Below are 23,485 nucleotides of genomic sequence, written 5' to 3' on the forward strand. Positions count from 1 at the left end.
TAGACTAGGCTAGTCTCAAAATCAGAGATCCAATGACCTCAGCCAATCACTTTTTTTTTTTTTTTGGTTTTTTTTGAGACAGGGTTTCTCTGTGTAGCTTTGCGCCTTTCCTGGAGCTCGCGCTGTAGACCAGGCTGGCCTCGAACTCACAAAGATCCACCTGCCTCTGCCTCCCAGCATGGGCCACCACCGCCCGGCGCCAATCACTTTTGAAACACCCTATTTACTCTGTTTGCTCGCTAAAACTTTGGTATTTTCTGTCTTTTTTCTTTTTGTATAGTTGGGGGTGGAACTCAAAAGCCTTGCGTATACTAGGTGAGCAAGGGACATCCTCCTACTGGGCTCTTCACCGGACACAAGCACCACTCTGATCCAATGTTGCTGACCTAATGCAGCCATCTACTTCCCCAAATGGAAACAATATTGCTTTTATTTTGATTACTGGCACTCAGCAACTGCCTCTGAGGGCCAGACAGTATACAGAGTTATTGCAGGTATTATCCCATTGGAACCTCATAAACAATCTAATAAGAAACAAATTAGTATTCCTATTTTCAGACAGGAGAAACTATGTAACTCCCCAAGGTCATAGGCCAGTGTGTTACAAAGTTAGTATCTAATAGCCCGAGTCTATCCTGCCGTAAATCCTATCCCCCCTCCTTCACTACCCTCAAGGCTTGTCTGTATTTCTCACACATAGATTCAGCTATACCAATGGCTTGCAGAAGACTCCTTACTCCTAAGCATCTAAGCTTATTAAGGTCCCTCCTTCCTTCTACCAAAGTGAAACTAGGCAGTGAGTGTTAGATAATCAAAGAAGTTTATCTTCAAAACATTGGTTGATCTGAATTGACCGGCAATTTGCTTTTCAACTTCCATGGACTTACATATTATCTTTAGGGTATGAGTGTGTGGGGGGGTGAGACCTCCAATCACATGGTTCCTGCTCTTTGATCACATATGATTTTCCAACAGACTACTTAAGTTTTCTAGAGGATAAGCCAGCAACTCTAAAACCAGCTTTCCGCTCCTATACGGTTCGTTAAGTCGCCTTTCTCCTCTCTGGGCAACAGGTTACAATGACTGTATAGTCTTTCCCTGCTACCTGGATGAAAACCTTCGCTTTACAAGCTCTTCAAAGAAATGAGTCCGGTCCCCGTTCCTAACAGAACTGAACCTTCCTTACACTAGAAGGACCGGCTCAGGAGTTCAGATCTGCACGATGGTCATGTCTTAGGCATTGTTTTCCCGCTTGGATATATCCGAGCCTCCAATCCTTACCCTATCTGACTAGACCGCCACCAGCTAGCCTCAGGAACTTGACCGGTTCCTACAGCCTCCAATCCTAACCCTATCTAATTAGTTCTTCAGCTAGCTCCAGGAGCCCGCCCGGCTCTCGTCCCCAAGGCAGGGTTCCCGGCTGACGCACGTGTTTCCGAGCGCCTCTCGCCAGTCCCTCCAGACAACCTGAAGAACTCAACCCGATCATCAGCGCTGCAGCTCCCGGGCTGAGGTTGAACTCACCCGCCTCATCTGAGCCTGGCGGCGTCCGAAGTACGTCCTGGGAGGCCGGTCTGGGAGCGAGCTGCAGGCGGTAGCCAGAGCCCGGGCGCGGAGCTGCGGACCAAGCCAGAAGCCCGAGCGAGCAGCACGTGGACGGTGAAGTACTTTGCAGCTATTGCTGGGCCGCCGCCGCCGCCGCCCCTTCCGGGTCCGGGAGCCGCGGCAGCGCGCGCACCGGCCGGAGCCAAGAGGCCCGAACGCCCCAGAAACCGGAAGAGGCCGCGCACCGCCCACCTGGCGGGGTCTTCCTCAGCCGCCACGCTGGTCTTCTCAGCATCTCAGTCACCTACACGAGACTCATTCTTCCGTCGGGCCTAGCACCCAGTGTCTAGCAAAAGGACGTCCCCGGAGTTTCCACCTTCTCCTCTCAGCCGCAGGCGCGCCGCGGGTCAGCCTGCCCGGAGCGCACTTTCCATACAGGCAGTTCCGTGGCCGCCTAGCAGGGTGGCGTTGCTTAGCAACGGCGGGGTCCTTTCTGGCTCGGTGGCGCTCAGGGCCTGAAGCTAACGAACGGCCGCGGAGGGTGCTGGGGGCGGCGCCGTTGGTGCAGGGGGCGGCGGGGGGGACGGTGGCGAGGGCTCTGTGCACCCGGGAACCCGACCTCTGCGCCCCGAGGAAGATGAGCGAGGCGGACCAGGCCCGGGTGGGGCCCACGGCTGAAGAGCCCTCGCTGTCCCCTGAGGAGGAGGGCGAAGGGGGCGGGAAGGAGCCGGCGACCGAAGCGGCCCCCGGGCCCAGCGCCGCGTTCCGCCTCATGGTGACTCGGCGGGAGCCGGCCGTGAAGCTGCAGTACGCGGTGAGCGGCTTGGAGCCACTAGCCTGGTCTGAGGACCACCGGGTGTCAGTGTCCACGGCCCGCAGCATCGCCGTGCTGGAGCTTATCTGCGATGTGCACAACCCAGGCCAGGACCTGGTGATCCACCGCACCTCGGTGCCCGCACCCCTCAACAGCTGCCTCCTCAAAGTAAGTCACCTCCATGGCTCAACCTCGGGTCCACCGCCTGCGGTTCTCCCGCGGACGCTTCACCGATCCCCAGGGAAGCCTGGTCTGCACCTGGCTCTACGATTCCCTGCGCATCCAACTCTTAGGAATCAAGGGACCGACATCGCTACAGCTTCTAAAAAGCCTTGCCAGCTGTGTGCGCTGCTACCAGACACCCCCTACCAATACTCGGTGGTGCCTCCCGGCCCCCCTGCCAGGTTCCGCCGTCCATTCCACCTTTCCAGGTGGGCAGCTAGCGCTGGTTGCGATTGTCCTGGTACAGTCTGAGATTCTGAGACTCCACCCCCGCTTGACCCAGCCCCAGACCTGCCTCTACCGTTGCTCCTATTGTCTGGGGCCAACTCCCTGAGGCGCCCTGGACTGGCTTTGTTTTTTATACTGTATTGCCTGCGCCCTTCTCTCGCGCCACTTTTGCTTTGAGAAGAAAAACTGTTCTATTTCGTTGTCTTATCTGTTTAACGATTTTCATTGTGAATGGTCCTTGTGTCTCTTTGGGTAGACAGGTAAATAGTGGTTTATACTTTAAATCTTTGGAAGTGGAACGAAAAATAAAACTTCGGGGAACATCCAGTGCTTACTTAGACTTCCAAGTCTAAATTTAGTGCTTTCAACTTCATATAACCCAAGTTTGTCCCTGAACTTTAGGGTTTCTAAAGTTTTATGGTGTTAATGTCACCATTTTCAAACACGGTGTATTTAAGTAGTGAGCGATGTTGTTCCTTTTTGTAGCCTATAAATATAAAAGGTTATTTTTTATTTCCTGTATAGCTCTGTGTGTATGTGCAGTACATAATCTGTCTGAGTGAGTGCCTACGTAGTTTCTGGGATAAATCGGGGTAGGGAGCAGTTCTCAAGGAACTTACATTCTTTGGCAGATCATGAACAGACAATGTAGTGTAAAAGCAAGGAGTGCTGTAAAGCTGTATACCCACGTAGCAGTGTGTTTATTTGAAAGCCCAAGTTTTCCACCCTCTTCTAGACAGCCATTCCAAATCCGGGCCATTAGTCCTGAGTAGTTTGAGTAGCCCTCATGAGCTCTTTTTAGCATACTTAATTCAAATTTCAAACACAATGTTGAATTGGATAATATTTCTTTTTTTTTTTTTTAAATAGCATTTTGAGCTTGATAATCCTGCCTGGGATTACAGGCTTACAGATTGAATTAGGTAGTCAAATTGACTGACTGAGCCATGTAAGATCTTCTTAAAGAAGCTCAGAAAGTCCATCCAGGTGGCAAGTAAGGCATCTAGCACATTCACATAGATCTTTAAGCCATGAGTGTAACTGGTGCTTGAGTATTGATGGATCACCTGGAGCTGAAGTATTTCTTGTAGAGTCAGAGAAAATGACACCAGTTTAGGAACTAGGAAGGTTAGTCCAGGAAGTTTCTTGAGTGCTGTTTCAATTTTAAGAGGATAGAATGATCTGGTATAGTTTAAGAGTGTGAGACTCCTGAGCTAGAGGTAAGCAAGTGATTGCTGGGCTGAGGATAAAAGAGGGGGTTAAGAGACTGGCCATTAGCCAGGCAGTGATGGTGCACGCCTTTAATCTCAGCACTCAAGAGGCAGAGGCAGGCTGATCTCTGTGAGTTCAGGGCCAGCCTGGTCTACAAAGTGAGTTCCAGGACAGCCAGGACAGTTAACACAGAGAAACCCTGTTTTGAAAAACAAAACGAGAAGAGACTGAGCTTTGGCACAAGATAAATGTGGTGATATATTGTGTGCCCTAATAAACTTGCCTGAGGATCAGAGGACAGAACCAGCCACTAGATTAGACATAGAAGCCAGACAGTGGTGGCACACACCCTTAATCCTATCACTCAGGAGACGGCTCTCTGAGTTCAAGGCCGCACTGGAAACACAGCTAGGCAGTGGTGGCACACCTTTAATGCCAGTACTGAGAAGCACGCACGCTTTTAATCCCAGGAAGTGACAGCAGGTTGGAGAAAGGTATATAAGGTGTGAGGAAACAGGAACTAAAGCAGTTATAAGACCATCTAAGATTCGAACAACAGATAGACCTATCTATAAAACAGAAATAGTAAAACTTACTTTGTTTAGCCTTTATGGAGAATTAAGTTTAATACATACATAACAGCGTTATCATTTAATGTCTAGCATTGATTATATGTTAGTGCCCATGATAAGAATATAATGTAACTATACAGGCATGAAGGAAAAGTCTGTGTAAATGTGGTAAGTGTGGGTTTGAAGGTGATACTAACATTTTGATGACTAACATATTGCTACATTTGACATTTGCCACACTGTTTAAATAGTAGCAGAAAATCTTTACATAGCCCTCTAATTGATAGAGTTTACACGAAGAGACCTTCATTGTTGCAATATGAATATAAAGAAGTCTGTCAGTTGGTCCCTAGAGATTTAACTCTATTCAGTGTTGCCCAGCTAGCTAGTGCTTCAACTCAAATAACAGATCATTTGTAACCTAGGGATGATTTTTCAGTATGTAGCACACCTAAAGCACTAAACATTAAACCTCTTTTAGAAGCTATTGCTCTATAGTTTTGTTAGATCACAGCTCAAACATTGATTATCAGCTGTTTGTAAGTTTCTGTCTTGGATATTGAAATTATATAATAGGAAGCTGAATAATAAAAATAATTAAAAGCAAGAAAATAGTTACTTAAAAATAAGTTGCAGGACTGGTGAGATGGCTCAACAGTTAAAAGCGTTTTGCTGCTTCTGCTAAGGACCTGGGTTCAGTTCCCAGCCCACAATGGACAGCTTACAACTGTCTGTAATTCCAGTTCTAGAGGATTTTTTTTTTTTTTTTTTGGTTTTTCGAGACAGGGTTTCTCTGTGTAGCTTTGCGCCTCTCCTGGAACTCACTTGGTAGCCCAGGCTGGCCTCGAACTCACAGAGATCCGCCTGGCTCTGCCTCCCGAGTGCTGGGATTAAAGGCGTGCGCCACCACCGCCCGGCCAGTTCTAGAGGATTTTACACCCTCTTCTGGTCTGTGGGCACCAGATATGCACATATAGGACAAATACATACATGCAGGCAAACACTCATACACATAAAAATAAACCTTAAAAATGAATAAATCTCAGGGGTTTTTTTCCCCATTAGACTACTGATACAGTTCGAAATCCCAATTTGCTATTTATGACCTTGTCTTATTGTGTATCATTTGCTTACAGAAGTATTATCTGTGCCTACTACATAAAATGACTGTTGTCTGTGTTTGGAAATCACACATCCTCTGCCTTCAGGTAGTTCCTTGCTACCTGAAGTTTCAGATGGGGCTTCCTGTGTCAGCTTTTAGATGGGTAGTGGTCAGCTTGAAACTCAGGAGTATATGATTGAATGGTGGGTTCTGGCAGCCTGTGGAAACTCAACTTTCAAGTGGTTAGGTCCTTGGACATCTGAGTGCTTGTTTAAATTTGGTAACTGGTTTTGTGATGGAAAGAGTTGGGAAGGGAAATGTAATTAACTAGAGAAGTTAGAATTTAATTGTGTGTTAGAAATTACCCTGCTGGTCAAGATCAGTGGTGTCCTCCATCTCTAGATGCCATAAAATAAGGATGTTTTGGCTATAGGTCTGTTTCAAAACCCGGAAGGTTCTACTTTTAAAAAGTTTGCCTAACTCTGGTTAAATGTGTTTCTACAGTGACTCCCTGGCCAAGGCATTTTATATGCTCCCATTACTTCTAGGAGGGACAGTGGATACATCGAGCACTTCCAAAGCTTGTCTGTCCATAGACATCTTTTGTAGGAGTACTTTAGGATAGTGGCTTTTAGGAGAAGTTGGCTTGTGAACTCTAGGAATCTGCTACCTCTGTTTCACCAGGTTTACAGACACTTATTGTACCTGGCTTTTTACATGAGTTCTGGGTTTAAATTCAGTTCCTTTGTGACATGACTGAACCATGTCCCCAGCTCTATTGCTAGCTCATGGAGTGTTCACTGCTGACATGTTGAGGAATTTTGTTATAATTTGGCTTAACAGCTTTTATATGCTTAACATTTGAAAGATTTTTTAAAACAGTGTCTTAAACTTTGCTAGGAGGTAGGCACTGGTTCTTAGTGAATATTTTCCAAGTTTTGCCTGTTCTAGAGCTTAACTTTAGTGCTTGGGAACTTACTTACATCAAGTCACTTTTATTAAATCCATATATTAAAAGGACTTGAACTCCCTTTTAATCATGTCTTACTCTTTCCATTTCCAAGATTAAGTTTCTTAAAAAGATTGGCACTAAAATCGAAATGGAAAGTTTTTTTGTTTTTTGTTGTTGTTGTTTTTGGTTTTTTTTCTTTTCTCCTTTGTTTTCTTTGGCTTTTTGAGATAAAATCTGGCCACATATCCTGACTGGCCTGGAACTTGCTGGGGTGATACTCCTGACTCTGTGTCCCAAATGCTGTGATTACAGATGTGTACCAACCACCATGCCTTTTATCTACTTTTTTCTGAAAACAATAGATGAAGTTCTTCCTCCTTTCAGTATAGTAAAAAAATATCTTTAGATCAACCTTTGTTGTTGTTTTGGCTTTAGCCTTCCTGGCTATCATTTTAGTCATTTATAACTTCCTCTGTCTTTACTGTCCCTTTAAAATCTTCTTACAGAGTTTTCATCATTTGACTGAGCACTTGATACATGTTACAGACCTAGTCAAGGGGGTGATGAAGCAAGCTAGAATGATCTAAGGCCTCATGGGACTAGACCTGGTAGGATAGATGGGAAGGGGCAAATTAGGCAAGGGAGCCAGGAAAAGCAGTGGGTGGAATAGAGAAGTCGAATAGGAACCAGCTTACTTGTAGCAAGAGTAGACAGGGCAGTTGGTGTTAAAATGCATGTGATTTGTTAAGGAAACTACAGATTAAAAGGCCTGGAATTGGTTAATGAGGAGGTTTAGTGGGCAAAAAGCACAAGCCTGATGACTTTAGTTCAATCCCTGGAACACACATGAAAAAACCCAGTGTGATGTGAGATGGCTTATATCTGTAATCCCAACATTCCTAGAGTGAGATGGAAGCATCATGGGGAAGCTGACCAGCCAGCTGACCTAGAGAACACAATCACAGCAGAAACAAGAGAGACCTTGCCTCAACAAGGTGGGCAGAGAGAGAATAAGAATAAAAAGGCTGAAGTTGGGCTGGAAATGGAACTCAGTGACAGAACGTTTACTTAGCATTCATGAGGTCTTTGAGTTGATTTTCAGCATGTGTCACAAAGCTATTACAAAAATCTAACTATCTAATGTAGCAAAAAGGGAAATACATACATAGTTTCCCTAACTTTTAAAACTGCTGCTGTTTTGTGACTAACTCAGCTAAGTGTTCCCTTCACTCTTGTAGATCAATTATCTATTCCATAGGCCAATTCTAAGAAGAATCTGGAAACCAAGCCATGAATATTCACATTTATTGAATCTTTTTTTTAAAGGAGGGGGGAGCCATTTCCTTGAGTAAAAGCACATTTAATCTTTAAACATAATTGATTTTTTTGTTTTTTTCTTTCCAGAAAGGGTTTCTCTGTGTAGCTTTGGAGCCTGTCCTGGAACTCACTCTGTAGACCAGGCTGGCCTTGAACTCACAGAGATCTGAGTGCTGGGATTAAAGGTATGCGCTACCACTGCCCGGCCATAATTGTTTTTTTATTTTTGTTTTGAGGTGGAGTTGTTCTGCCTCAACTTTGGCTGACTAAACATGCGATCTTCCTGCCTCGGCTTCCAGTGTGCTTGTGTTAGTAAGTGTGCATCACCACACCTGGCTGTTTCATCTTTTAAATGCATATAATGCCCAAATTAGCAGGATTCATAGAAATTGTTTTGTATGTTAATAGAAATGAGTTACTACAGGTGAATATTATTTATCTGATAGCTTCTGTATCTCTTCTTTTCAGGTTGGCTCGAAAACAGAAGTTGCTGAGTGCAAGGAGAAGTTTGCTTCTTCAAAAGACCCTACCATCAGCCAGACTTTCATGTTGGACAGGATGTTCAACCCTGAGGGGAAGGCGTTGCCCCCAATGCGGGGCTTCAAGTACACTAGCTGGTCTCCCATGGGTTGTGATGCGAACGGCAGGTGCCTCTTGGCAGCACTGACCATGGACAATCGCCTGACTGTGCAGGTGAACCTCAATAGACTGCAGTGGGTTCAGCTGGTCGATCTGACTGAGATTTACGGAGAACGTCTTTATGAGACCAGCTATAGACTCTCTAAAAATGAGGGTCCTGGGGGGAATCTTGGAGATTTTGCTGAGTTTCAGAGGAGACACAGCATGCAGACCCCAGTCAGAATGGAATGGTCAGGCATTTGTACCACTCAGCAAGTCAAGCACAACAATGAGTGCCTGGATGTGGGCAGTGTGCTCCTGGCTGTCCTCTTTGAGAACGGGAATATAGCTGTGTGGCAATTTCAGTTGCCATTTGTGGGGAAGGAGTCCATCTCTTCATGCAACACCATTGAGTCAGGAATCAGCTCCCCTAGTGTTTTGTTTTGGTGGGAATATGAGCACAATAGTCGGAAAATGAGTGGCCTTATTGTGGGTAGTGCTTTTGGACCTGTAAAAATTCTCCCTGTCAATCTCAAAGCCGTCAAAGGCTACTTCACTTTAAGGCAGCCTGTTGTCCTGTGGAAAGAAATGGACCAATTGCCTGTGCATAGTATCAAATGTGTGCCACTTTATCACCCTTACCAGAAATGTAGCTGTAGCTTAGTAGTAGCAGCAAGAGGCTCCTATGTGTTCTGGTGTCTTCTTCTGATCTCAAAGGCAGGTCTGAATGTTCATAATTCCCATGTCACAGGCCTTCATTCACTGCCCATCGTCTCCATGACTGCAGACAAGCAGAATGGAACAGTGTACACCTGTTCTAGTGATGGGAAGGTGAGGCAGTTGATTCCTATTTTCACAGATGTTGCATTGAAGTTTGAACACCAGCTGATTAAACTCTCAGATGTATTTGGCTCCGTGAGGACTCACGGCATTGCAGTGAGTCCCTGTGGTGCTTATCTGGCCATCATCACCACTGAAGGCATGATCAATGGCCTCCATCCTGTTAACAAGAACTACCAGGTCCAGTTTGTTACTCTCAAGACCTTTGAAGAGGCGGCTGCTCAGCTCTTGGAGTCTTCAGTTCAGAATCTCTTCAAGCAGGTGGACTTGATCGACCTAGTCCGATGGAAAATTTTAAAAGATAAACACATCCCTCAGTTTTTACATGAAGCTTTGGAAAAAAAGATTGAAAGCAGTGGAGTCACCTATTTCTGGCGTTTTAAACTTTTCCTCCTAAGGATTTTGTATCAGTCAATGCAGAAATCCCCTTCAGAGGCCTTATGGAAACCTACCCATGAGGACTCAAAAATCCTATTGGTTGACTCACCTGGGATGGGTGATGGTGAGGATGAACAGCAAGAAGAAGGCACTTCCAAGCAGGGGACCAAGGCTGGCCCGCAAGAGAGAAGCAAAGAGGGTGACACAGAGGAGCCCCCCGAAGACTCACTCACTGCCATGGGAGACACTGGAGGCCGTGAACCCATAGAGGAAAAGCTCCTTGAGATCCAAGGGAAGATTGAGGCTGTGGAGATGCACCTGACCAGGGAGCACATGAAGCGGGTCCTCGGAGAAGTGTACCTGCACACCTGGATCACAGAGAACACCAGCATACCCACCAGGGGGCTCTGTAACTTTTTGATGTCTGATGAATCCGATGACAGAACAGCACGGGTAGGTGTTTATCAAAACTGCCAGCCCTGTGAACCCTCTGCTCTTCTCACTAGGTAAAAAAGTCTTGGGTTTGCTTTTGCATTGACATTATTGAGGTAACTGATTGGCATGGGGTACAGGGAAATAGATGGGAAATATGGATTGAAGCTGAGGACATACATACTTTCTTCCATTTATGTGCCTTTGACTGATGTGCAGGGTTTGCCAATGACATTTCCAGGCTGTGGATGACGAAGGAGACTGCAGTGGCAAGTGGTGTGTGATGGACAGTCCCAGCAATGGAGATGCCCACCTGTGCTCTCTTCCTTCATGTTTTTACAAAGGTTCATTGTGGATGTATGTCATCTATTTGAAAGGCTTGAGGTTGGATATTGCAAAGAAAACAATGGTTAAGTCCAGTTTATTTTTTTAAACTGGCTGTTATGTTTATTTTGGTACTGGAACAATGTAATAGTTTTGTCTACAGTGTATTCCACAGACTTCAAGGTTCCCCCAGAGAACAAAATGGCTACAAGCATAAGGAATCTGGTAGAGTGCTTCTCAGTAAGGTTATTGGTGCAGGTTATCATCCTGTGGGTTCTAAAGGTTCTTGCAGAAAAGAAGGTGTTACCTAACCTCCCAGGCTTGGTCAGGGGGAACACCATTAGAGCTGTAGAACCCTAAAGAGTTCCCCACCAAGGAACAGGCTGTACACAGAAAGGTTAAATCACAAGTCTGTTCCTTTCACTCTGGATATTGACACTCGCTGCCTAAAATCTCATTGAAAATGAGAGGTCCTGATAGCTTTGTCCCTGCCAACTCATTCACAGTGCATTTGCCCCTGAAACTGCTGCCCAGAGTTAAACACAGTAAGAGGTGCTGGTCATGTGACTTTTCTTCTTTAAAAAGCCAACATTTAAACCTGTTTTCTGTCTTCTAAATTATCTGGAAGAGTATTCTGTTTTTCACTGTCATGGGACTGGTTAGAATTGTTATAAATAATCTGTGATATGCCAACAAAAGCATTTATGGAAGGTAATAGCATTCATTCTTGCCTTTAGGATTCTTGTTTGGATGCTGTGTGCATGTCTCACATGGTTATGTGGTTCTGGTTAAGTCAGTATGAAAACAGTGGAGAGATTGTACCCTGCTTTGCTGTAGCATCTGAGTTCTGATTTAAGAATGACTTTTATGATCTAAGAATCTAGATCTGCTTCATACAAAGACCTTCCAGCCGATGGTGTTGATTTCACTGTAGTTTTAGATGTTCTGTGACTACTGGGCATGTGTTATGTTTTTCATTCCCAACTGCCCACTTTCTCCTCTCCTAGCTCCTGCCCATGACTTGTTAATAGTTAATACCACAGACCTATTGTGTATTTGTTTTTGTCTCATAAGTGTATCTGTGCTTTATATATTAAAAAGATTAAGAATCATTTTTATTTCCTAAGAACCAGAATTTACTTATTCCTTGAGAAGGATTATCATGGAGAACGCACAAGTCAAACTAAACAGTTAGCTTCCATGACTGGGGCCACAAAGAGCACACAGAAGCAGCTCTTCCTCATGAAGAACGTAGGCCCAGCTCTGCTCTGCTGTAGGACACTGGGCCATCTTTACTACTGCGCCACTGTTGGGATGTTAAGCTTATCTGGGAAAGAGGAGTGAGGGTCTCTGTCCTAATGTGAAGGATTATAAATTAGAATTTTGAAGACCAAAAAACAAGGCCAAAAGTAATTTGAATTTGTAAATTAAGCCTGGTGTGGTGGCACATGCCCCCATCTCAGTACTCAGGCAGAGGCAGAGGATCTTTGTGAGTTTGGGGCCAGCTGGTCTACAGAGTGACTTCTAGGACAGCCAGACCTACATAGTGAGACCCTGTCTCAGGAAAAAAAAAAAAATCAACCAAACCAAACAAATAAACCACACACACACAAAATCCAACAAAAATTTGTAAATTCAAAAGAGTTGAAATGGCTAGCTCAAATTAGCAATTAAAATACCTTATGAGATTTGGGTGACTTAATTAACCCAAAGTACAAAATCTTGTAGACTACCAGAGGAGGTAAAGCATAAATACATTCAGCCCTGGGAAGGACACAAGTTATTAGAAGAGGCTTAAGGGTTGTTATATCCCATGCCTCTAAGGCAGTGTGTGTGTGTGTGTGTTTTCCAACAAAATAATGAAATAGATGTATGTTTTTCAGACCTTTGTCTTTAAAGAATGTAATTTTAAACAATGTCTGGAAGCACAGGCCTAATGCAGCTACTCTGGAGGCTGAGGTAGGAGTATGTATAGCAAGTTCAAGACTGTCTGGACAGCTTACTGCGACCCTGTCATAGAATTAAGAATTGAAAGAGATGGGTATGGAGCTCAGTGGTAGTGCTGGAATATGCAAGGCCCCACATTCAATCCCAAGGCCACCACCACCAATACAAAGAAAGGTATTCTCAATAGGGCCGAGGAAAGGGACCCATGCTGGGTCACTTGGGTTATCTCTGGTGCAGGAGCCGCTAGATCAGTCCTCTCTGGGCTATCAGAAGGGTTTTTTTTTTTTTTTTTTAATTCTGATTATCTTTTTATTTTATAAATCTGATAAAAGACTAAACATTTGTGGGCTAGAAAAACACCCAATGCTCTTCTAGAGGACCCAGGACCCGGGTTGTTTCCAGTGCCCACATGGCGATTCACAGCCATTGTAGCTCCAGCTTCAAGGGATCCTCTGTGGGCACCTGTACACAAGTGGCACACACAAAAACAAAATCTTCTTTTAAAAAGTTGTCTTTTTAGCCGGGCGGTGGTGGCGCACGCCTTTAATCCCAGCACTCGGGAGGCAGAGCCAGGCGGATCTCTGTGAGTTCGAGGCCAGCCTGGGCTACCAAGTGAGTTCCAGGAAAGGCGCAAAGCTACACAGAGAAACCCTGTCTCGAAAAACAAAAACAAAAAAAAACAAAAAAAAAGTTGTCTTTTTAAAGACAATGTAGTTATATATTTCTGCAAAATTCACAGTAGTCCACATCTTTTGTCTAGGGAAATTACAATTTTCCTTCTTACAGCACCGTAAGTAAAAACTATAACTGCTTCTAAAGAACTAAAACAAAGCAAGAGAGCTTGATTTTCAGTGGTTCCTTGAGGTTAGAGTTCACCCTAGAGGTTGGGGTCACTATATCTATTTATTTTACTTTGCTGTTGACACTGGTCGGAGGTGCAGGTTTTGAACTCTTGGGACAGCAGCTTAGCCTGTAGAGGTACACCTCTCGTCCCTGACGCAATCCTGTATTGGCTGTGAGTACCCTTTGCTCCCAGAAACCCATACCCACCCCTCACTCTGCCACCCGTGGTGTCTTCCCAGGTCCTGATTGGACATATCTCCAAGAAGATGAATAAGCAGACCTTCCCCGAGCACTGCAGTCTGTGTAAGGAGATCTTGCCATTCACGGATCGCAAGCAGGCTGTTTGTTCCAATGGGCACATCTGGCTCCGGTAAGCCCCCAAGGCTGTTCCTGTCTCAGTTTTGTATAGCCCAGAACCACTGTCCAGGGCTGATCTGCTTGATGGATAGAACTGTCTGTGCTTGCTTGGGTTGCTGTTTGCCTTGCAGTCAGGGTTAGAGCCTTAGAGATGTTCTTGTGTACTTTTTTAGTTAAGTTTCATAATAAAAGGAGAGGGGCATGGAACAGGCATGGAGGAGGAGATGAGAGAGCATCGGAGAGAGTAATCAGAATACATCATGTACATGTATGAAGTTGTCAGACAGCAAAAGCAATAAACAGGGGATATGGGACCCTGGTAGAGTTCTAGGAGAACTGCCCACTTTGCTTAGGTCCATATGGCACCCCTGCTTCTTGAGGACATCTGCAGGGACACAGTAGATGGCATAATTCCTCTCGGCTATAGCTTCTCTGTCTGTCTGTCTGTCTGTCTCTCTCTCTCTCTCTCTCACACACACACACAAACTTCCATTTAGTGCTGTGTATTCCTCTCCTTTGCTCTTTTTCTCCTTATAACTACATTTCATTCATTCATTCGTTTTCTTTTCTTTTCTTTTTTTTTTTTTTTAAATAAAGATGGGGTCTCACTGTTACCCAAGCTGGCCTTGAACTCCTTGAGCTCTGCCTCCTGAGTGCTAGGATCAAAGACCTGCATCACCACATGAGGCTCTTTTATATCTTTGCCTTGTTACCCTTTCTTTGGACTAGGCAGTTCTCCGAGCACAAACACTAAAGCAGTGTTTGCTAATGCTCAGCAGAAATGTTAGATTTATTTAACTACAACAGGACTATGATACACATACCATTTATCCATTCATTCATTTTTTTTTCTTGTTTTGTTGTGTGTGTTTTGTTGACAGATCTCACTATGTTATGAGGCTGGTCTCAAACTTAATGATCCTCCTGCCTCAACCTCCCAGGCATGTGCCACTGTGCACAACCAGGATTCCTTTTTTTTTTAACTTACTTATTTATTTGGCACAAGACAGTCTCTCTGTGTAAACCCAGCTGTCCTAGAACTCGCTCTGTAGACTAGGCTGGCCTTAACCTCAGAGATCCGTGTGCTTCTGCCTCCCAAGTGCTGGGCTCAAAGGCTTGTGCCATCACCACCCAGCCAGGATTCCGTTCTTAATGGAAGTGGAGCTGGAGCTTTTAGTCATGTGGGTGCTCTATGATGCCTTCTCTTATTGACACATTTGTTTCCTAGTTTGACAGTTCGGACTTTTTTCCTTGAAGGGAAAGAATAGTTAAAATCTAATATTGGGTACATTTTAGGCTTATAATCAAACTAACGTCTGTTGAGCACTATCAGCATGTCAGACAAATTGGGACAGATGCACATCTGTTAAGTGACCATATCCTCACAGTGGCCACACACAGGGCAGCCCCATGAGTATCTCCATCTTGTAGATAGGCTGGCATTGAGGCACCAGGATAGTAAGAACTTGACCGAAGTCAATGGGCTCAGAGTCCACAGGGTAATCACTGCCTGCTCATGCCTCCCATGTTTGTGGGTTGTTTAACAGAAGTTGTTTTTCCATTTTTCTGAGTAAGGTTAGCTCCAAAATGCATTGGTATACTTTCCCTCTGGTGCACTCTTTTTTCCTGTGGACCTAAGTCCCAGGGTCAACTCTGGAGTCCCTTCCCCTGACCTCCTGTTTTCTACTCTTTAGTTGCTTACCTGAAAACTGCTCCCTCTTTGAATTTTTCCTCCAGATCCCAGTACACTTTTTTATCTTGTACCTTCCTGCTCTGGTAGGTGCTCAGTGAATGCTCATTGGACAGAATTGAATTGAACACTCTGGGCATTTATTAGTTTGTTAGTTTCCTTTCTTTTTACACCATTAGTTTCATCTTCAATACTTAAAGAGGTACATGCATGTTGTGTGTGGTGTGTGTGTGTGATGTATGTGCTCACTTTTGTGTGTGGAATCCAGAGGAGAGCATCCAGTGTCCTCTATCACACTCCACTTTATTCCTTTGATACAAAGTTTCTTTTGGAACTGGATCTCACATTTTTCTGCCAGGCTGGCAGCCAGCAAGCCCCATTGATTCTCCTGTCTCTCCTGGCTACGGATGCAAGTGGAAACACAACTGGCTTGTTACATTGGTGCTGGAATCTGAACTCAGGTCCTCGTGCTTACATAGCAAGTACTCTTAACTTTCGAGCCATCTTTCCAGCCCCAGTACCTGAGGCAGTGGTTCTCAACCTTCCTAATGCTGCGATCCTTTAATACAGTTCCTCATGTTGTAGTGACCCCCAACCACAAAATTATTTTCATTGCAACTTCATAACTTTAATTTTCTACTGTTGTGAATCATGATCTAAATATCTCTGTTTTCCATTGACCTTAGGCGACCCCTATGAAAGGGCTGTTCAACACCCCTGGGGGTCACAACCCACAGGTTGAGAACTACTGACCTAAGGACTCTTAAAGATGGTCCATATACCTTATCTTAAAAACTATGAGTGGCTTTGCATATTATCAAGAATGCAGTTAGAGAGGACCAGACTGAACTCTTTCCCAGTATTTCTTCTGCATAGAGGCTTTGTGTGCATAGAGGCTTTCAGAGCATGGTGGCCACACAGAGGGAAGCATTGCCCTGATAACTATGGGAATTCCCTCAGCACCAGCTGCTTTCCGGTGCTGATGAGCCCAAGGAGCCTCCTCTGACTGGACTCTGTCCTCTTTCAGGTGCTTTCTAACCTACCAGTCCTGCCAGAGCTTGATATACCGAAGGTGTTTGCTCCATGACAGCATTGCCCGGCACCCTGCTCCAGAAGGTGGGTGCTGGCTTAGCCTTAGGGTGGGGTGGAGTCAAGTGCCACACCCCATAAATGTCCTGCTCTTGCTTCAGGTCAGACTCATTCTGCTCTCTGCAGTTACTGTGAAGCCAGAACCAGTTAACAAATGACCCCAGGAACACACAATACCTGTGTGTTGTATGTCAGCTGATGGTGGAATGGGGGCTGTTGTTGATCTACTTCTGCAGCAAGGCCTTCAGTCCGTTGTGAAGGCCTGACTCAAGGGAGTGTGCAGGGCTATATTTGAGTGACAGCTCTGCAGATGGTGCCGAATACAGAAACTGTTGTTGATGCACTGGTGCAGGTATTGCTCTTCTAGAAGCCATTGAGGGCTAGCTACTTCCTGGTTGGTCTCTGTGCTCTTTTGCACATTTCTGTTTCTGAGAGTGTTAGCTAGAAAATAAGATCTTAGAGCTGGGTGATGGTGGCACACGCCTTTAATTCTAGCACTCAGGAGGCAGAGGCAGGTAGATCTCTGTGAGTTCAAGGTCAGACTGTCCTACAGAGTGAGTTCTAGGACAGCTGGGCTACACAGAGAAACCTGGTCTCAAAAAACCTAGAAAGAAAAAAAAGAAAGAAAGATCTTAGGTGCAAGCAAAAGATGAGCTGTCTAATAGTCACAAGAATACCAATTATTGGTGTGAGCTTCAGTAACTGCACTCCAGCCAAACAGGCCAGTGAGACACGCTTGGAGAATCAAACATGCTTTGGTGAACACAAAACAAGAGTATTCCACCTCAAACTCCGTCCATACTTACTTTTGCAAATTCTCTCAAGGTTGCATGTTGGCAACTTGGGTTGTGTCTGCTTTAGTTAACCTTAGTTCTCCATCTGAGTCTGCACCTTGCTCCTAGGTTAAAACATTTGGAGAGTTCTTAAGCAGTTACTACAGTTGAGACTTGATGTTTAGGCACGGTGGGAGTTTAAAGCCAAGACCCCCCCCCCCTACCCTTGGCTCTGAGAATGGATCAGAACAGAACTGGAATAGGGCAGAGATTTCACGGACCAGCAGTGGGAGGGTGGTCTGTTGTCACTACATGTCTACTTTTCTGCTGTGGTAGAATTTCTGAAAAGTTGCTATTACTGTTACTTTATGAAAGAATACTATTCACAGTTTATAAACTGGGCATAATAACACATAGCTGTAATCCCTGCACCAAGGAGGCTAGGGCAGGAGGATGGTGTGAATGTTCAAGGCTAACCTAGACTATATAGTGATACCCTGTCTCAAAAAAAAAAAAAGTGAATACAGTCCTTGGTTAACTTGAACACTTGTGGCTTTTTTGTTTGTTTAGAGGTTTGGTTGGTTGGGTTTTTTGAGACAGGGTCACTCTGTGTGAACTCCTGGCTGTCCTGAAATTAGCTGTGTAGACCATGCTGGCTTCAAACTCACAGAGCTCATCCTTTCTGCTTCCTGAGTGCTGGAATTAAAGGTGTGCACCACCATACCCAACATAGGTGGCTTTCTGAGGCACCCCCTCATTGCCTGGCCTTTATCTCATCACAGACCCAGCTTTAGGAACCTCAAATTCATTTCATCTCAGCCTCATTAGAATGCTGGAAACTGAGGCCTAAATGCCTGGTCTGCTTGGGCCCCTGAGCCTCCTGTCACCTTCTCTGAGGCTGACCCTTGGTCCCGCTGGCTTTCCTTTGCAGATCCCGACTGGATTAAGAAGTTGCTGCAGAGCCCTTGCCCTTTCTGTGATTCTCCTGTCTTCTGAGTGTTGGTGAGGAGGCTGGAAGAACATGAACTCGGCTGTAGAAAGTACCCTGGAACCTGAGGAGCAGGTGTGCTGGAGGAATCCTGGCGCAGGACAGTGGAGAGACATTCCTCTGACTGGAGGAGGGAGGTCATCCCTGAGCTCATTTTGACAGCACACACACTATCTTCAGGAACTGAAGGATATCTAACTACAGAGAGTTTGAGTCATTTTGAGGTGAACATTAGCCACCCCCAGCTCACCAGTGAGGACCACTTACTTTTCAAGTGTCTTGCCTAAAGCAGTTTGAGTGGAAACCTGCTCCTTGAGCTGTAATGGGCTCTTGTGGAGAATCTGAGGACCTCACTGTGAGTTAGGTTTCAGCCTTGCTTTGGTCTGGAACTGCCTGTGGCTCCAGAGGACTCGAGTAGGTTGGTACTTGACATTTCCTGTGCCAATACATCGTAAAGTGTCTAAAGCTGTGTGTGGCTAGTGTTTGCTCAGCAGACTCATCTGCCCATTGACTTCTTTCCATGAACATGGAAGACATTTTCTTAAAACTATATTTTTGAAGCCAAGAATAAAATCAATCTTAATGTATCAAATAATCAGGTGACTATTAGAAGTTGATAATTGTCATTTATTTTTATCTCCTGTGTCATCAGATTTCGTGACCCAGCTCCTTAGTATGTCAAAAGAGATTGAGTACCCCTTCCCTCATCAGAGTCCTACTTCATACCCAACTGTGTGACCTAGATATTGGTACATAGAGGGAAAGTATTTTCTTCTTTTAGTATTAAAATGAAGCTTCAGTATTTTTAACACTGACTTATCCAGACATCTCACTGAGTATCTAGGGGAAGGTTGATCTAGGGATTTCTGGGGAGAGATGGCAGCGTGGCGTTGGAGGTTCTTGAGCTCTGTGCTGCAAGCATGTGCAGCTCAAGTGGACAGACCTGGGACTTTCTTCTCTGGCCAAAGGTCCTTAATATTTGGAATACAGGTATTTTCTGTGGGCTTAAAGAGGAGGCACACATTATTGGTTGACCAGACCTGAAAGCATTCTGGAATCACAGTCTTGGGTTTTTAAATTAAGTTTCCTGGGATTGGTGCTAATGAACTGGACTGTAGTGCACGGTTTCTGAAATTGTACATGTTTTTGGAAAGTACAGAACATGAAATGCTCTGCTCCTTCGTGATCCTTTACGCTTTTATTTTAACATGCTTTCCCACTTTGATTTTATACCCGTAGCGAAAGACATTCTGTCCTCACTTCAGAAATAATGTCTTGACTTGGGTACCATAGTGAGAGATAGACCACATGCCATCCTACCACACTTCCTGCCTCGAAAAATAGCTCCACACTGGGGACAGACCCTAAGAAGCACTGCCAGAAGCTGCTCTAAAATGTCTAGTAAGATTGTTGCCCTGTGCCATGTGTTTAATGAATTGTTTGCTGGGTATTTAATGTCCTACTTGAGGTTGTAACAACAGCGTCTATCCAGACCTGGGGGGCAGCAAAGAAAGAGCCCCGACTGACCCAGTTCAGACTATACATGGCTGCAACGGAGCCTGCAATTGTCACTCTGTGCCGGAAACATGGCAGGAGTGGAGATGGTATTAAGAGTTGTCCCCAGGCTGACAACCACACAGGCCAAGCTTCCTTTTTCTTGCTCTTTGGAATCAAGCTCACTAGGTGTTCTCACAGGGAATTTGTGCTAGGAACCATTTAAAACGTAACTGACTGATTAAGGCAGTTGCTCTGTTTTGAGAAATTTTAACAAATAGGAGTAATGAAAGAATTTCTAGGGTGTGTGCTTGTGTACAGGAAGAAGCATGGCTACTGGAACTCAGGTTCTCAGGAAGAGGCTCTGAAATCTAGCCACAGCCAATTGTCTCCACAGCTAGTAGGGATGCCTTCCTCCCCTCCGATGCCAAACACCCCCCCCCCCCAAGTCCCACCACACACCGATGATAGTCTTCAGAGCTGGGTGAACAAGAGAGTTTGGGATTGATGGCAGCCTCCTGCATAGGACACTTCTGAATTCTTCTCTAAGGGTCGGTATATAGGACCCTGGAGGAACCTTGGATGGAGGGACCTTGGAGAAATGGGAGTGACACCAGAGTCTTGCAGTTACCTCTTCTAGCTTGAACTTGCCTGTGCTGCTTGGTGGAAGAATTAAGGTAGCTTTCAGTTGCAGCTGTGGGAGCTGTTTTAGCCTGGGAGGAAGAGTAGCCATCAGATTGTTGCCCTGCAGTTAGAAGGCTGGAACAGACTACAGAGACCCCACAAACTGGAACACTGCTGCGTATCAGGTCTTCTCTGCCTGGGGTTATTTGTTTCTGTTATTTGAGGTAGGAAATGGGCAGTTTGTTCTGGTTAGTGTTCATGCTGAAGTTCTGATATGTTCATCCCCAGACTTGAAACTGTCTTTACCTACTACTAGATCTACCAGAAGCTGTCATGAGCACCAGTGAAGTCTGTGGTCAGATGTAACAGTTTCCTGCTCGTCCCTCTAGGCTCTAGCAAGTTTTTAAGAACATCTATGTAGAAGTAGTAGGCTAGACCTAGCAATAAGCACAGCAAGTTAATTGGATTGGGAAAGTTTTATTTTCTGCTTGTTTTGTTCTGTTTTTTGAGACAGGGTCTATGTTATAGCTTTGGCTAGCCTGGAACTCCCTTTGTAGACCAGGCTGGCCTTGAATTCAAAGATCTGCGTAGCTATATTAGTGTCAGATAAGGTGCAGATGGTCGAGCACGGCCTTGGTCTGGGGCGCTCCACCCCGGCAGCGGCTAAAGGGCCCGGGCTTGCTGAGTGGCTGCAGTTCTGAAATAGACCAGACTTGGGTTCTGGCCATCCCTTCTTGCTTTCCTTTCCACAAGAGGCAGCTCTCAGCATTAGGATACATTTCAGGGCCAGAAAAATGTATAGTGATAAAATGTCTAAAGGCTAAGCCATGTTGTAGGTCTTCCGAGAAGAAAAAATGGGCATCTCGTGGTCAAAGGGCTGACTTCGGGCTCCTTGCCACCAGTATTGCTGTTCATGCTGAGCTGAATGGGGTGCATTCCAAGTCAGCATGGATCCCCCAACAGTCAGTCAGATACTCGAAGCTCTTTCACCATAGCACAGGCTGGACCTGAGGTGTCACAGCCAGGCTTTGGCAGCCCCTCATGGCATGTCCTGGTAGAGTGTAGCCTCAGCAACCATACCTTCCCCCTTGAGGTATTGGCTGGAAGGACGTCCCTGCAGGGTCTAACAAAGTGGGTTGTCTGGCTTTAGTTCCTGTGAAGCATCGGTGCCCTCCCACACTTCAGACTGTGCCGCAGACTCTCATGTTATTAGACCCTCAACTGCTCTTTCTGGAAGCTGAGTTCTTGAAGTTACATCTGCTTTGTGTCTGCTGTTCAGCCTAAGTGCATAGTAGGTGAAATGTCCTTAAATGGAACTAAGCTCCACTCAAGGTAGACTTGCTTCTAGCTACCTACAGATACAGTAGCTCTGCCCAAGTAGCAGGCAGAAGGCAGTGTTCGTGGATTTTTTTTAGTCTCAAGGCCATGTTTATATCGAGGGGAGAGACCCTGATGCAGTCAGGGTTCTAGTCATGAATTTATTTAGAACCAGATGGTGTGGTTCACCAACAGGGCTTAAGTATTCCTTCATTGTGATTGAACTGAGTAGAAAAAGAGGTGGTATGCATCAGAATTACTTTGTAGGCTCTCAAGCGAAAAATGTGGTCCTGGGTTGAGCAGATCACATCTCAGAGTTCTGAACCTTCTGTTTGTTTTTAAAAGTTCCTTATCTCAAGGCTGAGGTTGTAGCTGGGTGGGTAGAACACTTGCCTAGCATTCTCAAGGCCTCAAGTTCCATCCTCAGCACTTGGAGGAGGAGAGGAGTGTTTACTGTTTACATCCCTGTCATGAAGTTCTGTTGTTTTCATAAAGGAAAATACTCTAAAATAGACTGAGTGAGGCATGGTGGCACACACCTATGTTCTGAGCACTCAGGAAGCTGAGGCAGGAGGATGAAGTAGAAGGCCAGCCTGAGCTGTGTGGAGAGAGCCTGTCTCAGAAAATCAAAACTGGTCAGATTGTGTGGCAGAAGAGGTGGTGGTGGTGATAGTGTTGGGGCATTTTGAGCCCAGGTCTACATTTGGCTAATGTGGTAGGGTGGATGCTCATGTTCTCACTGTCTCTGTATGGTACTAATGGAAAATCAAACACAAGTGTCCCATGAATTGTGTTTTTCAAAGGCTTTGTTTCACATTTGTATTTGATAGGACATGGATGTGAGCATCACACTTGTTTACACACATGTCTGCTGTGCTTAGTGGTTGTACCCGCTGTTTACCCAATGCTTGTACTAAAGTTTGTGCTTGGCTTTGAATTGTATGTTTACACCTGACTGTTTTTAAATAAAGAGAAAATTTTACGGTATGCAAAGGGGATTTTTTTTTTTTTTTTTTTTTTTTTTGGTTTTTCGAGACAGGGTTTCTCTGTGTAGCTTTGCGCCTTTCCTGGGACTCACTTGGTAGCCCAGGCTGGCCTCGAACTCACAGAGATCCGCCTGGCTCTGCCTCCCGAGTGCTGGGATTAAAGGCGTGCGCCACCACCGCCCGGCGGATTTTTTTTTTTAATTCTTACTATCTAATCAATTTTAACTTTCAAGATTTTAGCTAAAAACTAAGAATAACAACATGTTGCCCAGAATAACTGCCAACCCAAACAAGCCGGCCACTTGTTCCCCCAGCGTGATAGGCAGGGCTATTAGCCTATATGCTCCTCCAGGGCCGGGCCTGTCTCAGTTCCTGGAGCTGGAGAGCTGATGAATGGTCAGCTCCACAGAGCCACTAAGACAGGAGAAGGCAAGGTTCTTCCCTGGCTCTCACTGAGGTTTACAAGACCATGCCACATCTTAGCCCTGTTTCTGATCTCATATCTAAGGTTAAGGCCACAGTGCTCAGGAAAAGGCTGACACTGGGGAGATAAGGAAAAACTGGAAATTTGGGGGTGCCCATGTGGGTATCCAGTCCTACTGATTGCCCTGTGGCAGGTCCTCGTGTTTCCTGCCAGTTAGGTGGCTGGCTGCTTACCGCACAAATGAAAGCCCTCTTCTCTTAGAGTGTTCTGCGTTGGGGCCCTACAGCTGCCCTAGTGACCCTAGTATGTAAGGTGTTGTGGGGTGCTGTAGGTCTCAGCAGCTCTGTAGTCAGGAACAGCCTCACTGAGCTCTTCCGTACGCAGAGTCACTACTATT

General features: G+C 45.3%; 2 protein-coding genes across 4 annotated transcripts in view; one reads left to right on the forward strand and one right to left on the reverse strand.

The window, feature by feature from the left end:
* The window catches only part of Ddx31 (DEAD-box helicase 31), a 70,942-nt gene extending 68,933 nt beyond the window's left edge, over positions 1-2,009 (reverse strand). The window contains exon 1 of the mRNA XM_052726587.1: positions 1,525-2,009. Coding sequence (XP_052582547.1) covers positions 1,525-1,533 — 9 coding nt within the window. The 5' untranslated portion in view covers positions 1,534-2,009. The remainder of the gene's footprint in view (positions 1-1,524) is intronic.
* Positions 2,010-2,094: 85 nt separating this feature from the next.
* On the forward strand, positions 2,095-22,665 carry Gtf3c4 (general transcription factor IIIC subunit 4). Of its 3 annotated transcripts, none has more exons than XM_052726584.1 (5): positions 2,095-2,527; positions 8,433-10,253; positions 13,586-13,716; positions 16,421-16,509; positions 18,187-22,665. In XM_052726584.1, the coding sequence occupies exons 1-5, from the start codon at positions 2,183-2,185 to the stop codon at positions 18,249-18,251; spliced, it is 2,451 nt and encodes an 816-aa protein (XP_052582544.1). In that variant the 5' UTR covers positions 2,095-2,182; the 3' UTR covers positions 18,252-22,665. The 3 variants fall into 3 exon arrangements, with proteins under 3 accessions (XP_052582544.1, XP_052582545.1, XP_052582546.1); XM_052726585.1 differs by lacking the exon at positions 2,095-2,527 and adding an exon at positions 2,570-2,790; XM_052726586.1 differs by lacking the exon at positions 2,095-2,527 and adding an exon at positions 8,074-8,149.
* Positions 22,666-23,485: the final 820 nt, after the last annotated feature.

Source organism: Peromyscus californicus, unplaced genomic scaffold (genome assembly GCF_007827085.1).
Source record: "Peromyscus californicus insignis strain IS unplaced genomic scaffold, ASM782708v3 Scaffold_7__1_contigs__length_154581171, whole genome shotgun sequence".
Taxonomy (NCBI): domain Eukaryota; kingdom Metazoa; phylum Chordata; class Mammalia; order Rodentia; family Cricetidae; genus Peromyscus; species Peromyscus californicus.

Bases quoted from the DNA above. Each gene is read 5' to 3' on its own strand.
- Gtf3c4 (XM_052726584.1), top strand. From the start codon at position 2,183: ATGAGCGAGGCGGACCAGGCCCGGGTGGGGCCCACGGCTGAAGAGCCC. The intron at 2,528-8,432 runs GTAAGTCACCTC...TCTTCTTTTCAG, and splicing joins TCAACAGCTGCCTCCTCAAA to GTTGGCTCGAAAACAGAAGT. The intron at 13,717-16,420 runs GTAAGCCCCCAA...GTCCTCTTTCAG, and splicing joins AATGGGCACATCTGGCTCCG to GTGCTTTCTAACCTACCAGT.